Below are 17,829 nucleotides of genomic sequence, written 5' to 3'. Positions count from 1 at the left end.
CAACATTCATTTTGCTAAAATAAATTTAGTATGAAAATTAATACCGAAATTTCAAAAGTCATTTTATAGTAATGATACTAGATGTTGCCCGCGGCATCGCCCGCGTGAATTTCTTTAAGTACATCTTAACAGATACGTGATACAGAAGCAAGTGGTGGTCGATGAAAACGAGTGGGATTCCAACCTGGAACCTTTCGATCCACCGGCGGGCGTCTTAAGCATTACACCACCACCGCTTCTCCGCTTGAACCTCAACTGAGGACTGTTTATATATAAACCATACTAGATGTTGCCGTTCCCGTGGGAATTTCGAAATAAAATATAGCCTATAGCAATCTTGGATAATGTACCTTTCAAATGGTGAAAAAAATTTTTGATATCGGTTCGGTAGTTTCGGAGATTATCTGGCTCAAACATACAAACTCACAAAAGCTTACCACTTTATAATAATAGTATGGAAACCTAAACTTGATGCTGGCGGTAGAGTTGCCACCCGCACTATACCATTTTATTTATTTACTAGCGCCCAGTCCCGGCTTTGCTCTGGTAAAAACATCATAAATTATACACCTAAACCTTCCTCAGGAACCACACCATATATTTGTGAAAACCGCATGAAAATCCGTGCAGTAGTTTTTGAGTTTGTCGCGAACAGACGCGGCAGAAGACTTAGACATATATAGTATCGTATCATATTGTAGTCCATCGTACTAAAAAAATAAATATAAATATATTAGGACAAATCACACAGATTGAGCTAGCCCCAAAGTAAGTTCGAGACTTGTGTTACGGGATACTAACTCAACGATACTATATTTTATAACAAATACATATATAGATAAACATCCAAGACCCGGGCCAATCAGAAAAAGATCATTTTCCATCATGACCCGACCGGGGATCGAACCCGGGACCTCTCGGTTCAGAGGCAAGCACTTTACCACTTCGCCACCGAGGTCGTCATATGTCTTTAATGCGTGTATCCTTTTTAAATTAACCCCAAAATAATTTTCTATCTTACATTTGCCCTTTGAACTCGGTAATGTAATGCATTATGTCTGTATCACAGAGATTAGTAACCTAATCATCAGACTCCTGCGCATCGAGTTACTCTAAAATGCTACCCACGCTGTCTAGTCTATGCTTTGGATAAATAAACTCTACTAGTAGCCCGCCACGGCTTCGCTCGTGTAAGAACATAATAAACTTGTTGTTCGCCGCGAACTCAAACCTCGCGATACACAATAAATTTTTACAAAACTGTGAATATTTTCAATAACGACTTGACCGACTTTGGTTTTAAATTTCATCAAAATCAGATCGACCCTTATCTACAAGTTTTTTTTACAAAAATGTAATTTTAATGTCAGAGAGAATTTGTGGCATTTAACGCCTGACAAAAATCCCATGTCCGTGCTGTAAACGGTTGAGGAGTTCCCTCGTTTGGAGCTGATCCGGGCTGCACCATCGGGTCATCCTTATCACAATAATACATTGTCATGGTAACCGAAGCGATGTGGAAAATTTCAACTCTGTAGGACAACATGAAATAAGACAAATGTAACTTGCAAGATTTGATCACAGACAGACAACGGGACAGGTGAAACTAACTAAAAGCTTGAAACACGCTTAAATCCGTGGCGTAGGTAGTTAAATTGTATATTTTTATGTATTGTTAAAAAATACATTATTTAATTTATTATTTAACAATACATAAAAGTTTACAATTCAACTTGCGGCAAAAATACATATTTTATACGAATGTGTTTGTAAAGCGATAATTTTCTAACCGTTGGTCTGATTTATTTTGAAAAGGTATGTTGAATCTGTCAATAGAATTTTTAAGTTCGTGGGGCATCAAAATCGGTTCAGTCGTTTTTGAAATATTCACATTTTCGTGAAAATATATTGTGTTCGCGAGGTCTAACTTCGCGGCTAACAACTAGTTGTGAACAAAAAAAAATTGAATAAATATTTTTTTTTGTTACCCTAACAGGCGGCTCAAATTGGTACGAACTCATTAAAAAAAGACTTCACAAAAGGACCTTTAATTAAACAATCAGATGGTACATTCTTAAATTTGTTAATTACGTTAATTAACTTTCGTCTTTGCATACATTTGAGTTAATAAAGCCTCGTTAAAAGGTTTCTGAGTCAACACGGATACGAAATTCTTATTGCGGCTTGTGTTCTCGAATCCACAATTAAAAAAGAAGGTTGTAATGTTGGCATCCATCTATACTATTATTATAAAGGGGTAAGGGTGAATTTCACGACCGTTTGAACAAGGCGTGCAGCGTTTCATTAGTGTCCCACACTTCTTTTGAATAAAGAAACTTTTAAATTAAACATTTATAAAATTAACATTGTACCAGCATTTTGCTTATTTATAAAATAGGATAATTAAATTGATTACTGTGTATGGTGCAATTTAATAAACACTAATGACAGCGCGCGGCGGAGTTCAAACTACTGAACCGATTTAAAAAATTATTTCACCATTAGAAAGGTACATCAACCAATATTGTTATAGTCTATATTTTATCACAAAATTCCTACGGGTGCGAGGCCCCGAGCAACATCACGGGAACAGTTATTTTTCCGGGAAAAAATATCCTTCTCCGTACTTCAAAGTATATATATGAAAATTTTCAAGAAGATTGGTTGCGTAATTAGAGCGTGAAGAGGTAACAAACAAATAAACAAACTTACTTTCGCATTTATAACAGTTGGGAGTGTATCCCGAATTTCCCACGCGAGCGAAGCCCCTAGGTGCTGTCAGTATCGCTATAAAAATGCATTTATTACCTGTAACAATAAGAATAATTTCATTATAGTCGGTCGAGAATAGTACTTTCTATCAAGATTTGTTTGATAATCGATTCGTTAAACGAATTGACATAATACTTAAAACCATACAAAGTTAACGTAACTAGTTTCTTTTGCGATTTCTTCTCAGCAGTGGTCGTTCCGAAAGAGGGATTTGCAGCTATGAGATAATATAAGCTTTTATTTAACGCTTGTACGTAATATAATGTCGGTGTGGAATCTTGTATCTTCAACCGATTGAGCTGAAATTTCGTACACATTTTTAGTTTGGGTAACACTGCATTATTATGTTAGGCGTCGTCTGATGGTGCACCCAGGAACGGCCTCCGACGAGGGAACTCCACAACGGTTTACAGCGAGGTGATGATTTTTGTGTCACGCATTGAATGCAACATGATCTTTCTGACAACATTATAAACATCTCAAAAATTTGCAGAAAAAGTTATTGCATTGCATATAAAAGTTTGTACATATCTAATGCAAGTAATTTATGAAAATATTATGTATTCTTACAAAGCCCGCCGCCGCGTCTGTTCGTCTGGCTGTTCGCGACAAACTCAAAAACTACTGCACGGATTTATATGCGGTTTTCACTAATAACTAGTGTGATTCTTGAGGAAGGTTTAGGTGTGTAATTTATTATGTTTTACCCGAGCGAAGTCGAGACGGGGGCTAGTGTGTAAATAAACAAAATGGTAACATTTGATTCAAATAATTCAACAAAAATCCGTTACACAATGGAAGTGTATAAGTATAATGCGTTTCAAACGATCTGTCCGTTTGTATAACGGTACATTTTGGACAATTGTCATATAAAAAGAATGGGTTTGATGGTCTGTTGGTTTGCCCATCACGTGTTAAAGTCGGTTGACTATGTGGCTTTCGCGTAAGTATATAATGATATTATATATTTTTTTTATACTGCAGTAAATAAGGAAATTGTCTGCGAGAAGAAATTTCTTTAGAAATAAGCTTCACCTACGTCATTCATGCGTCAGCGGTGGTGGTGTAATGGTCAAGACGCCCGCCTGTGAACCGAAAGGTCCCAGGTTCGAATCCTACTCGTGCCACATGAGTTTGTATACCAATCTGACTCATGTGTAGTAGTTTACATCGACCACCACTTGCTTCCGGTGAAGGAAAACATTGTGAGGAAACCACTCCATTAATACGTGTGTTTTACGTAATGACAACGACCCTAAGCCATGAGGAATACTACTATGAAGACGTCATTCATACAGAGTACTAGCTTCGCCCCCGCCAAATGTCGGGATAAAAAGTACCCTATGGTTATTCTACTCGTGTACCAACTTTGATTACAATCTGTCTTATATCTATGCTTTTTTATAAAGAGGTAAGCGTATGTGAGTTTGTATGTTTGAGTCGGGAAACTACCGGACCGATTTCAAAAATTCTTTCACCATTAGAAAAACACATTATGCACGATTGCTATAAGCTATATTGTATCTCAAAATTCCCACGGGAGCGAAGCCCCGGGGAACACCTAGTTCCTTATATAAATTGGTATAGTATAGTATTTATGACCAATACGGATCGAAAGGACTCTCGGTCCACTTTTGCCGTTGATTGTGCAAAATTAACATTGTTTTGGTGCAACAATGGTGGACTGATGAAAATTTCTGGCCGTACAATTTATAGGAGTGCGCGAAATGTGACCAATTTCTATGCTGCAGCTTCATAGGGATGTGCCTCTGTCGATATCGATAGATTTTTATTTAAAGGTTCATAAAACAATTTGGGACAGATATAGACTTTCATTTATTATTGTGTTTGTTAAAATTTAAAAAAATGTAATGACAGCGCGGCCACGACGGTCGAAACGCTCTGAGAACCCAGAATGAACACACTTGTATGAAGTTTCGACGCATATCAACGTACGTCAATGTCAAAACCTATAGAAGACTACGACAGAGCTACAACGTACTGAGTCGTCACAACGGAGCACAGTTGAGCAATGAGAGCTCGCTCTTATAGCAGTTAGTATCTAAGATGACAATATTGTATGCAAGCGACAGCCAAGCCCCGGGCAACATCTAGTATAACAGGACCCCAATATTTCAATTGACAAATATAAATAAATAAAGGTCTATAAATATATTAAGAACATTACATTGCCGCATCACTATTCAATGTTCAAACAGATATTGAAACAAACAACGCTTTGTCTATATAACCTGTATTTTTTTAACTTCGCTGAGTGTGAATGAATTAGGTGTTACGGCACGTGACAGAGTTTTTATGTCCACTTTACCACGATATTTCTAATAAGTTTTTCACAAAAATGTCATGTTTGTTGTCAGAGAAATCTTCTTGCATTCAATGCGTGACAAAAATATCATGTCCGCGCAATAAACGATTGAGGAGCTCCCTCGTCGGGAACAGATACACGATGGTGCACCGAGGTGCAGCAGCAGGTCATGCTTATCATAGTCGTGATGCTTGTCATGCATGCATTGTCGTCCAAACTAACGCGCTTGCAAAATTTCAGCTCTATCTGTTTAACATATCTGCAGGCCTACCATCAAGTTTTACAGAACGATTCCAATGCAACTCAGTTGTATTTAGGAACCTAAAATGAATCGCATAAAAAAAAAAATTAAGTCGATGGTACGAATTTGCGATGCAGTTCAGTTTAGGTCGTAAAGTGAGTCGCGTTAAGAAATGATAGTAAGCCCCCTGATTTTTAAATTGAGCAAGATTCCACCCGAATATGCTTATCGTACACTCTTCGTTCCGTCGTACTCCTCATGGCTGAGGGTCGTGGTATGGAGCCACTTTTTATCGCATAAACTATTTTGTCCCATTTGTCCTTTGGCATAACGATTTTGGCATACAATATTTTGGCATAATAGGTGTAAGGCATAATTTATTTTTGACATACGGGTAAATGTGGGATAATTAACTTTTAGGTTAGGTTAGTTATGGTTCAAATTGTTATGTGTATAAATATTGTGCGTAACTATTATTATGATGAGTAAAAATATGCCATGTTAAATTATGACATAAAATATGCATATGGAAAAATTGGCAATTTTTAATGGAGTGGTTTGCCATTGCCTTCTCCTTTTCACACTCTAGAGGATAAATTTGACTAGAGTACAGGTTTCCTCACGATATATGCATACTGTGTTAAATAAAACCTTTGTGAAAAAAATGTTTGAAATTTGAAAGCAAAATCGGAAATGCCGTGAGTCAATGGACACGCTAATCTGAGCTTAGGACGCGCTTAAAAAAGGGATTTCGCGAACATTTGTTTTTCATTCCACTGGCTGTAATGAAGGTATTATGTTTGTTCAGGTGTAGCTACTTTAGGGTTCCGTACGAGATGAATGGAACCCTTTATTCATAATCGATTAGATTAAAAAAATACACATCCTTACTTATTATATATACAAAGTCCTCTACCGCGTCTGTCTGTCTGTCTGTTCGCGATAAACTCGAAAACTACTACACGGATTTTCATGCGGTTTTCACTAATAGATAGAGTGATTCCTGAGGAAGGTTTAGGGGTATAATTTGTTATGTTTTTACTGAGCGAAGCCGGGATGGGCCGCTAGTAAAATATAAAAATATTTATTGTTTTTTTTATAATTAAGTAGAATTTTTGTTTAAAACCAAAAAAAAAACGAATTCGTATTGTGTGGATTTGAAGAGGGTGATCGTTTTTTATTAATTTGTTAATTATTTGCATGATAAACTCGAAATTGTTTACAATTTCGAGTTTATCGTGCAAAGAATATGAACTTCATATTGCGTCGCCATATTTCCGGAACCTTAACAGTAGAAACGACTCGCGCGATTTTTGTATTGTATACCAACATAGGGAAAACTTCACGCGTTTCTGAACAGATAAGTAGTCTTTTTGATTGCCTTTTTAAAGGTTTTTTTTAATAGCCTGTGGTGTCCCACTGCTGGGCAAAGTTTTGTATCCCAACTAATATTATAAATACGAAAGTAAGTTTGTTTGTTACCTCTTTAAGCATTATCTACTGGACCAATTGTTATGAAATTTGGTACACGGTTAGAATAATACCTGGAATAACACATAGGGTACTTTTTATCCCGAAATTCCCACGGGAGCAAAGCCCCGGGGCGCAGCTAGTTTAAATACCTATATATTTACTAGCGACCCTCCACGGCTTCGCACGAGATCTATATATAATTCGCCTAAATAACAGTGTAAACTGCATCAAAATCCTTAGTAGAAGAGAGCTAAGAAACAGACAGGCGCGGCGGGCGTTTTTTTATACTATGTAGTGATCTACTCAGGATGAGTCATGGTAACCATATTTAACTAAAAGGTTTTTTAAAATGATACTTCTAAAATAAGTTTTAAAATGTTACTTATCCAAATTGGTATATTAATTGCATTGGCCATTTAATGTAGATAAAAATTGCTCTTCATCTCATTATATTAAAATGAATATTTTAGAATTTATCATAGATTAAAAAATATTGTGAATCGATCACAAAATTCCCAATGAAGATCCCAGTCGCCAAACGACTCAATTATTGCTAGTGACAAATAAAAATAATTTAATTGAACAAGTCTTATAAAAATGTCATTTTTGACACAAGTGTTTGATGCCTGTCAGTAACATCTTATTGCGTTCAATGTGTGACAAGAAATCATGTCCGGGCAGTAAACCGTTGAGAAGTTCCCACGTCTGGAGCCGTCCTCGGGTGCACCATCAGGTCATGCTCATCACAATAATGCATTTTCGTCCAAACCAAATATGTGTACAAAATTTCAGCTCAATCGGTTGATGATATCTGCTTCAAAATTGAGTAGCAAGATTCCACCCGAGACATATGAAACATATAAACATAAGACTCGTGTCGTCACACTGCAAGTTAAATAAAAGTTTGTAATAAAAAAGTAATGTATTTATGACTGTACAGTAAATGTTGAAAACTTTTCAATGAATGTCGTCCGTCCGTCTGTAAAAATTGCTTTTTAAGAGGAACAAGTTCGTCGAGTCTGTCGACAGATTAAATAGTAGCTATCAGCGGCCCCCGGCTTCGCTCGGATAAAACCATATAATCCTACCAATATTATAAATGCAAAAGTTTGTGAGGATGTGTGTATGTTTGTTACTCTTTCACGCAAAATCTTCTGAACCGATTGTTACGAAATTTTGAACACGGTTAGAATATAACCTGGAACAACACAAAGGGTACTTTTCATCCCAAAATTTCCACGGGAGCGAAGCCCCGGAGCGCAGTAATTTAAACAAACAAAAAAACATAACGACATTGTAAATTATTATCGAAAACTGTCTAAAACTACAATTGTACAACAATACCATTGCACACACAATAATGTTTACTATAGTGTATACACAAGCAGTGTATCAAATTGTACAACTAGCATAAATGCATGCTTTATCAATGCACCAGTGCACCTGATCTGGCTGAGTCATTAATGCATCATTCTATACGTAATTCTAGCTAATAATAACATAGTACGCTAGGACTTAGTGACTAGTTAGCCTGTTCATAATCCGAGTCATCACGATTGCTTGGTCCAACTTGGTACAGTCAATGGCACATCAAGTAGCCCTGCACGAACCTCTATGGCGCGGTAATAGCGACGAGTTTGCAATGAATTCGGGTAGCTTGATGTGCTGGCTGTACGTTAGAGGCTGAACACTCTGGCTTTACTATGAAGCCAACGTGGCTTTTTTGATATTTGGTATGTCGGTCCGTGGCATCGTAGCAGACAAACGGCTGAACCGATTTTGATATATATTTTTTTATTCGCCACGTCAGTTCCTTTCTTTCGCTTGCCCTGCGAGTTCCAGTCCAACGCTCGTCGCGCAATAAGTCCGTAGGGACGGCGGAGAGTCTGGCCAATCAATAGCCATATTTTTTTTGATAGATGCAATGCATAAACTAAAGAAAGGTATTAAACGCGCACATACCTACCTTTTTATTTTCTCAGCCGCTTGACGACTGGGAGAGTCGCCCAGTGACCGGACCTTTGTAACAAGTTCGTAAACGCCCGGGAAATATAAATGTTATGTGCGCGTTTGAGTATAAAAGTAGTTTCAATGCAGTTCGTATAGTTTAAACTCGCGTTAAGCTACTGTAGTCACCTTGACGTCTAAAGGGATCATTCAATTATTCATTCAATGTACTCAAATTATCTATACACATAATGAAATTGTAAGTGGACTGTGTCTGCACATAGGAGATATTAAAGAACACTAATAGGGACTAATAGAGGCCAAACATTAATTTTTGTCTGTCTGTGTATTTAACGCGCATCACGCGAAAATTACTGGATGGAATTGGATGTGGTTTTCACAGTTATATAGCAGATGGTCCACTGAGATATTGACAATAATAAGTTATAAATAAATAAATATATTGGGACAAATCACACAGATTGAGCTAGCGCCAAAGTCAGTTCGAGACTTGTGTTATGGGATACTAACTTATCTTACATAAATTATCTTACATAAATTAATTTAAGAAATTTGTTCTTGTCGGTGGAGCATTTTCCATCTAATTCTGTCCTCGGCCACCGATGTCACCTCCCTATACGACACGAGCTCCGCCTTCTCTTTTATTTCATCCAGGAATGCCCTTCTTGGCTTTCCTTTTCCTCTTCTTGCTTCGATTTTTCCTTCAATCAGATATTTCTAACTGTAACTATAACGGATACTAACTCAACGATACTATATTATATGTTATGAACGGACATATCTGTGCTCCGTGGGACACACGAATATACGCGGGCGAAGCCAATAAAAATGCGAAAAAACAGCTTCAGCAATTGCATTAAGGAAATGCAATTTGATTGTGAATAATGTGAGTCAACCCTGAGTCAGAATGAGTCACACGGGTCACGGCTCGTGAGCTCGGACACGTCATGTGGAGATTAAAATGTATTAACAAGGAAATCTATCGATAGAACTATCGATACATAGATAGGATAGGTCGATCGAGCGTTTTCTTTTTAACCCCCGACGCAAAGAGGGGTTTTATAAGTTTGACCGCTAATGTCTGTATGTCTGTGTACGTGGCACCGTAGCTCATCAACGGGTGAATCGATTTGGATGTGTTTTTTTTTATTCGATAGCTTATTTTTTTTTTGCGGTGGTTCTTAGATATCTTTGATCAAAATCGGTTCAGCCAGTCAAAAGTTGTAGCGAAATTAATATAGAAAGTCAGGGGTTTTATAATTTCACTAACAAATAAACCTGTAGAGTCTTTCTACATTGCATACTACTTACCAATATTATAAATGCGAAAGTTTGTGAGGATGTATATGTATGTTTGTTACTCTTTCACGCAAAATCTACTGGACCGATTGTTATGAAATTTAGTACACGGGTAGAATATAACCTGGAATAACACACAAGGTACTTTTTGATTGGTTGAGTAGATAGAGCGTGAAGGGGGAAACAAACAAACTTATTTTCACATTTATATTATTATTAAGTCATTATTTTTATTCTTTTTATTGTTCTATGATTTATAGATTTGAGTATTTCAAAGACAACAAATATGTGAAACAGAAGGTACATGAAAAGCAAATTTGAAAAAACTTCGTACCTACACGTATAAGTAGATACTTCTGGTGGAAAGTTTTTCCAGAATTAATTTTGGTTCTTCCTCCTCTCGTGAACTTTATACTTGCAGAATGATAAAGTTGGACGGACACTGGTGACAAAGTTTAATAAATTTTTAAGAGCTAGGCATGTGTTTTTAGAGTTCCGTGCTGTACTTCAAAAGGGCAGAAACCTGTCTATACGGAACCCTTATGAAGTATCTGTCTTTGTGACATTTCACGCAGATTGAGCTAGCCCCAAGGTAAGTTCGAGACTTGTGTTATGGGATACCAACTCAACGATACTATATTCTAAAAATATATAGATAAACATCCAAGACCCAGGTCAATTTGAAAAAGATCATATTCAATCTTGACCTGACCGGAGATCGAACCCGGGACCTCCTGTGTAGCAGTTCGGCGTGATGACCATTAGGCCACGGAGGTCGTCAAATGCTAGAATTTGAGTAATCCGCAGAAACGCAGCTCGTAATAACTTCTATCATAGTCAAAACCCGATAAGTACGGTTCACATAACACATTCAACGTACACACGGACAGACAATAGTTTTACATACGTAGCCGTCACGGGCAGTGAGCGGACATCGACATACATACAGATGTTTCGCGATTTCACTGATTCCAGCTCCTAATTTGTGCAAATACTTAACTTCAGTTGCAACGCACCTTTGACGTCCTCAGTGGCGCAGTGGTAATGTGATTGCCCCTGAACCGAGAGGTCCCGGGTCGAACCCGGGACCGTCGATGACAAGTCGATGAAAACTAAAATACATGAGTCAGATTGGTATACAAACTGATGTGGCACGAGTAGGATTTGTACCTGGCACCAATCGATCCACAGGCTTAAAATCATTACACCACCACATCTTCAGATGGCGGTAGAGTGCCGTAAAAGTCACGTCAAAAATAAAATCTGATACCAGTTATTGTATTCCATCTTAGGTTACTTCTAACACTAAAAGCACAACCTTCCTAGTTCACTGTCGTCGGATAACCATTACCTTACAGTTAACGATACAGTTATTTTTGACGCCATAAAAACGACCTACCTCACGCTTCGTAAACATTTTTTATAGGTGTACTTAATGAATAATTTAACGAAGGAACAGATCAGTTTAGTTGGGGGCTTGTGGTTCCGCCCTAGAATAGAACCACTCCATATATGCCCGTGGATGTCTTACGAGGAGACTAAGGGGCATATGGTTGATGTTGCTGATGAGCGACAATAGCATTTCCAAGGAGTATTAACGTCTGTCACAGAACGGAATCTTCGATTTTTAAAGGTTGTATGTTTTACGCTGACGCAGGTCTTCGCGGCGTCACAGGCGCGTAAGCGACTGGCAACACGAAAAGAGGAGACAGAGAGATTTATCGTAGGCCTTAAAATGTCACAGACGTAAAATGTCAAGACACTATTTATTATACTTATCAAATCTCAAATACTATTCAACAAACTAAAACCAAATATACAACACTAGCTGCGCCCCGGGGCTTCGCGCCCGTGAGAAATTCGGGATAAAGAGTACACTAAGTGTTATTCCAGTTTATTTTCTACCCGTGTATTAAATTTCATAACAATCGGTCCAGTAAATAATGCGTGAAGAGGTAATAAACAAATTTACTTTCGCGTTTATAATATTAGTTGGGATAGGATAACAATTATTATCATTTATTGCCGTAAAAAAAATTTAAGTCTACTACTTCCAAAGCGCAATCGTTTCTTTAATAACGTCAATTATTAAACTCTGTCTGTCAACGAAATTAGTTTTAAATTTTCACTTCAAAACATTCCAATCCTAACCTAAACAAATATGATGAATTCAAATGTGAGTGGGTACATACTTATTCATTAGCTCTTTACGATTTATCTATCAATTAACCTTTTTGAAATTACGCTTCGTAGTTATGAGAAGGAATTCCCATCGGGAAATCACGCAAGCGAAACCGCAGACAAAAAGTAATTAACATTACTGAACGATAAAATAATCATTTTAAGATGCTCAAAATTTTCTTCGTTATTGTAGCTACATATTTGTTCTAAGTAAAATTTTATTCAACGAATTTGAAGCGAGTGATACTTATAAGGGGGCAACAAGAAATCCCTAGTCTATGCCTACCACGGATAACAGGCATGATAGCCTATTGAATTAATTTAAATAAAAAATTGACACTAAATCGCCGTCGTCGCGCGGTAAAGTTCCCAGAAGGCTGGCGACACTTCCTCTTTGTATGGCCAAACTCAAACGTTGGCCAAAGAAGAGTCACCAGACCTTGGGTCCTCAGAGACATCGAAATTTCTTTGTAATCTTTAATTTACAAATAAACCATAAGTAAGACATCGTAAACAGGATATCACCTACGCGTTCGACTTTAAACAAATACATTTTGTAAACAACACGTTGTTATGTCTCAATGTGGACGCTAGTGTAAACATGTTCGTCCTGGAGATTTGGGGTTCCGTAGTTCTTTGTATACGTATAGGTTTGACGTCAGGCAGGCCAACGGTGGTGAAATCCCAGTCGAATGCTCCATATTTTTATTTTCTATGCGGTTTTGGGGAGCCACAGCCGAGAATTCAGTAATACGCACAGATAAGAGGTATATATTTGATTATGACAATAAGGCAAGGCCCTTTTTGAATGCTGCATTCCGTGTTTGTGCTCGTTCCTGTGGGTCATGTTAAGCTTATTTCTTTGTGTGAACCCTTGAGTCTTGTCTGCTTATTGATTGAATTTTAGATTAAAAACGTAAAATGTCGGAAAGAAGTGAAAAAATTAAACCAAAAATATCTTGCGCGTTATCTATAATATGAATAATTTGTTTTGTTTATTCACTTAAATACTAAGAATAAAAAAGGAGTATCGACTGAGACGACAAGCTATTGACATGGAGTGGGCATCATTAAAGAAACATCTGCCGATCTGGCATGATAGGGACCAACACTGTTCAAATGAGTTTCTTTCGGCATTTCTTCTCAGCAGTGGTCGTTCCGAAATGCCAGTAGTTTGTAGCTTGTGAGAAATAACTATAGATATAAAAATTGACGAGAAAAAGTGCCTGTGAAGGTCTAATTTCTAAATAAATGATTTGAATTTGAACAAAACGTGATGTTGTGTTTTCCTTAGTCGCCTCGTATCACATCAAAAAGGCTTTTTACAGAAGAAAAATGAAGGTATTGTTTTAGTGTAAAAAGAAAAAAAAACGGGTTCGAAGTGAGATGCAGCGAACCAATCACATTGCAGTGTGGTTGTCGTTGCGTCACAATGGCGCAATGTGATTGGTTCGGTGCGTCTCACTTGTAGATGTAAATAATATAAACTTCATAAAATATACGGAACCACACATAAGAAACAAAGTAAAAAAAACACAAGTGCGTTCTCCACAGCAAGTTTGTTATTCTAAAATCAATTTGTATATTTTCCATTCGATTCGGGAAGGCGGATTTTCAATTTGATATTTTTTGGATCGTTGGCGAGTCAATGACTTGGACAGATAGTTATTTGGAACTAGCGACATGACATGGCTTCGCACAGTGTCATTTCTGTTCATAAATCTTTTAATAACTTGTCTGAATAACAACGAAAGGGTAAAAGGAAAAATTCCTACATCAAAATCTTGTGGTTTAAAAGAAAAAAGCGATGTGTTATATATCTAACTACTAGCGGCCCATCCCTGCTTCGCTCGGGTAAAAATATAATAAATCATACACCGAAACCTTCCTCAGGAACCACACTAACTATTAGTAAAAACCGCATGAAAATCCGTGCAGTATTTTTTTGTTTTATAATATGTAAGGATACTCAGTATACTACAAAATACACACCATTTTTGTATCTAAAATGCATTCACGCAGAAGTTAAACCATCAACTTTTTTAGCACCCTAACACCACCATCCTAGACTTTATCTTTGCTTGCCATCAAATCCATACTAATATACCTATATAGTTACGAATATACATTTTTTTTTAAGTTTTACCCAAGTGAAGCTGGGCCGGTTCGCTAGTTATTAATAAATTAAATAATTCCCAAAGTTACGAACCATTTGTCTATTTCAAGTAAGCACAATATCATTAAACTTCGATCCATAGCAGACAGAATACAAGAGCCAGCTAAAACCGAAACAAAATTATAAATAATGCAATGCTTTGTACTCTTGTATCATTAATTCAAGACAAAATACTTGAAAATACAGTCACGATTACAATTTGCAAATACAAAAGTCACTCACCTGTTACAACAGAGGCCATTAACAGTCCAAAAACCGCGGGAAAATACGCCATCTTGAATTCCACTTTCAAAAAGTACACTACACTTTCAAACACCAATCGCGCACTAGCATCACTAGACACGATCAAAAACGGTCACTATTCCTTTTTCAAACTGGTTTCGAATCGAACACTATATCTATCCTCGTCGCGCTCACGTGTCTCCACAGCTGTCTCGCTCGCACTGCAACAAAAAAGGTTTATTTTTAATTTTATTGGGCCAGGATCATAGGATTATGTAATTGATGTGGCCAGTATTTTTTGAGCCGTTTTTCAAGTAGTATTGTTTAAAAAAGAAGGAAGAAGGTGGGTATTTTTTAAGTTGGTGTTGCTTATGAAGGATAGACCCTTGGTAGGGAAGTTTTTTTTTACTTTTACTTGGCATAGGATAGTTTGATTCTCTCTTGACCTTCAGAAAAATTCAGTATTGTAATCTATACATATTATAAACTAAGTCCTCTGCCGCGTCTGTCTGTCTGTCTGTCTGTTCGCGATAAACTCAAAAACACGGATTTTCATGTGTATATCACCAATAGATAGAGTGATTACTGAGGAGGGTTTGCGTGTATAATTTATTGTGTTTGACCCGAGCGAAGCCGGGACGGGCGGCTAGTGTAATATAAGTGACTAGCAACCCGCCACACCTTCGCTCGAGTAAAACCACGGGTAAAACCATAATTAATCTTTCTCAGAAATCACCCATATGTATAAATAATCAGATTTAATTCAAAAATAATTGAAGTCCAGGATTCGAACCATCAACAGTAACCACGTGAATTAAATGGTGTTTACCGCTGAGCTAATTTTGAATGGGATTATTCGTTATTTGTTTTCACCCTCATTTAACTACCCGAAAGGTCAAATTTTGAAACACGGGTTTCATTATTTTTGTTGCATAGCATTTGTGCCAAATTTCAAGTACACCAATAAAGATATTCGTTATTTTTCATACAAACTTTACTCCCAATTTTTACCCCTTTAGGGGTCGAATTTTGAAAATCTCTTTCTTATCTGAGCACTACGTAATATCCTAAAGCTAATGCCCAAATTTCGCGTTTATATCTTTTATGGTTTAGGCTGGGCGTTGATTAATAAAAAACGCTTGTTCTTTTATATATATAGATTTACGATAAGATGTCTATCATCCATCACCAACCCAGGTTTTGATGGGCAGAGACTGCGGTCAGTTGTGAGAAGGGTACTTCCTTTCCAAGTTTCAATTAAGTTATTATTAACAATGCGAATGTTTAGTTTATTTATATTTAAATATATATATTTCATTTGTATTTTATATTTGTTTGTTCAGAATCAAAATGGATCCAGGTTGAATGTCACGAGCGTTATAAACTCCGCTATCCTATTTTATAAGTACTGGTACAACATAATTTTTATAAATGTTTAATTTTAAAAAAGATTCTTTATAAAAAAAAAATATGAGACACTAATGAAACTCTACACGCCGCGTTCAAAAAGTCGTGAAATTCACCCTCCAGCGGTTTAGCCATGAAAACGGAACAGACAGACAGACTTTCTCATTAATAATTGGATGGATACTTTAGTTTCAATTTTATTTGTTAAAGTTATTTTTTATTTTAGGTAAGTTTAGTTTAGGTTTTATTTGAATTATTTTTTATGTGTAAAAATAGTTTAAAAAAAAAAGAATGTCAAGGTGCATCAAAAAGTTCCAAAGGGAATTAGCCTCATCGCTGGCAGAGACGACCGAATCGAATTACCAACGGCATTCCATGTTTTCTTTCAATTACCATTTAATTCGTTTTACATTTTCATACGCGTTTAACTTTTCTAATTATCTGTCATGTTTATTATTTAAGAAAAATGCGAAAGTATTACGTACTTGCTGCGCCCCGGGGCTTCGTTCGGGGACTTTCGGGATAAAAAGTACCCTATGTGTTATTCCAGATTATATTCTACCCGTGTACCTAATTTCATAACAATCCGTCCACTAGATTTAGCTTGAAAGAGTAACAAACATACCTGCTCACAAACTTCCGCAATTTTAATATTAGTAAGGTTATACAAATCGAATATCGAATTACGAAATGTAAAAATAAGATTTGCTTTCTTTTTATCGAGCGCGTTATAGCTAACACTGGTGTCCGACATTATTGAAGTCGCCTAAAGACATCTAACATGACTTTTACGACTTGCCACATAAATAAAATAAAATCTGACACAAGTGTTAGCAATAACTAAATGAGAACGTGATATGGGTGATATTAGTTAATGATTTATTTTAACGGAGCTAACATTTAACACATAACGAAGCCCTGTGAAGGTACTCGAGAATATATTTGAAAGAATTTCATTCATTTCAATTGATACAAGTGTGAAGTGAACATCCTGTGTAATATTTTAATCATGCTTATCAATAACGCTTTGAGTATACGGAATCGGTTAAAATAAGGAAGTGTTCGTTAAGTTGAAGAACATATCTATCATACCAAAATAGAATACGTTATTGTACCCATAAATATTATTCAATCTTAATGATTTACTAGTATGTAATTTATTATTGACACTATAAAACCGTAGGTTTATAGATTTTCCGGTTTGATGGGTGAGAGGCAATAAATTACAGGTTATTGTGGCAAAAACTCCTGGGACGCAAAGTAGTTAATTATATAAATAAAATAAATAAATATATTTGGGACAAATCACACAGATTGAGCTAGCTCCAAAGTAAGTTCGAGACTTGTGTTATGGGATACTAACTCAACGATAATATATTTTATAACAAATACATATATAGATAAACATCCAAGACCCGGGCCAATCAGAAAAAGATCATTTTCCATCATGACCCGACCAGAGATAGAACCCGCACTCAGCTTAGAGACAAGTACTTTACCACTGCGCCACCGAGGTCGCCAAATGACAGCAGTAATTTTTTTTCAACTGTTTCGTTAGTAGAAACGGGGACACTTGACTAACGAAAATAGGGACTTTAAAGCTTATACACTTGAACCCTAAAACAGTCTTCCAGTAAGTCAGTAATAGCACTGAAAGAACTATCCAACAACATCCGACACTGTGTGAAAGATGACAAGAATATCATTTCCACTTCACGTGTAGGAGAGGCACCCAAAAATATGTTTCTTTTTTTTTCAAGATTT

General features: G+C 36.6%; 1 protein-coding gene across 7 annotated transcripts in view; it reads right to left on the bottom strand.

Moving 5' to 3' along the window:
* Positions 1-17,829, bottom strand: part of Fas3 (Fasciclin 3) — a 149,029-nt gene that overhangs the window by 93,843 nt on the left and 37,357 nt on the right. For all 7 annotated transcript variants that reach the window (XM_053766220.1, XM_053766219.1, XM_053766221.1 and 4 more), the window contains one exon: positions 14,659-14,879. In XM_053766220.1, the coding sequence (XP_053622195.1) occupies positions 14,659-14,710 (52 nt within the window). In that variant the 5' untranslated portion in view covers positions 14,711-14,879. The remainder of the gene's footprint in view (positions 1-14,658; positions 14,880-17,829) is intronic.

This window comes from Plodia interpunctella, chromosome 28 (genome assembly GCF_027563975.2).
Source record: "Plodia interpunctella isolate USDA-ARS_2022_Savannah chromosome 28, ilPloInte3.2, whole genome shotgun sequence".
Lineage (NCBI taxonomy): Eukaryota > Metazoa > Arthropoda > Insecta > Lepidoptera > Pyralidae > Plodia > Plodia interpunctella.
The sequence above is the reverse complement of the archived record's forward strand: the minus strand, read 5'-3'. Positions and strand labels throughout refer to the sequence as shown.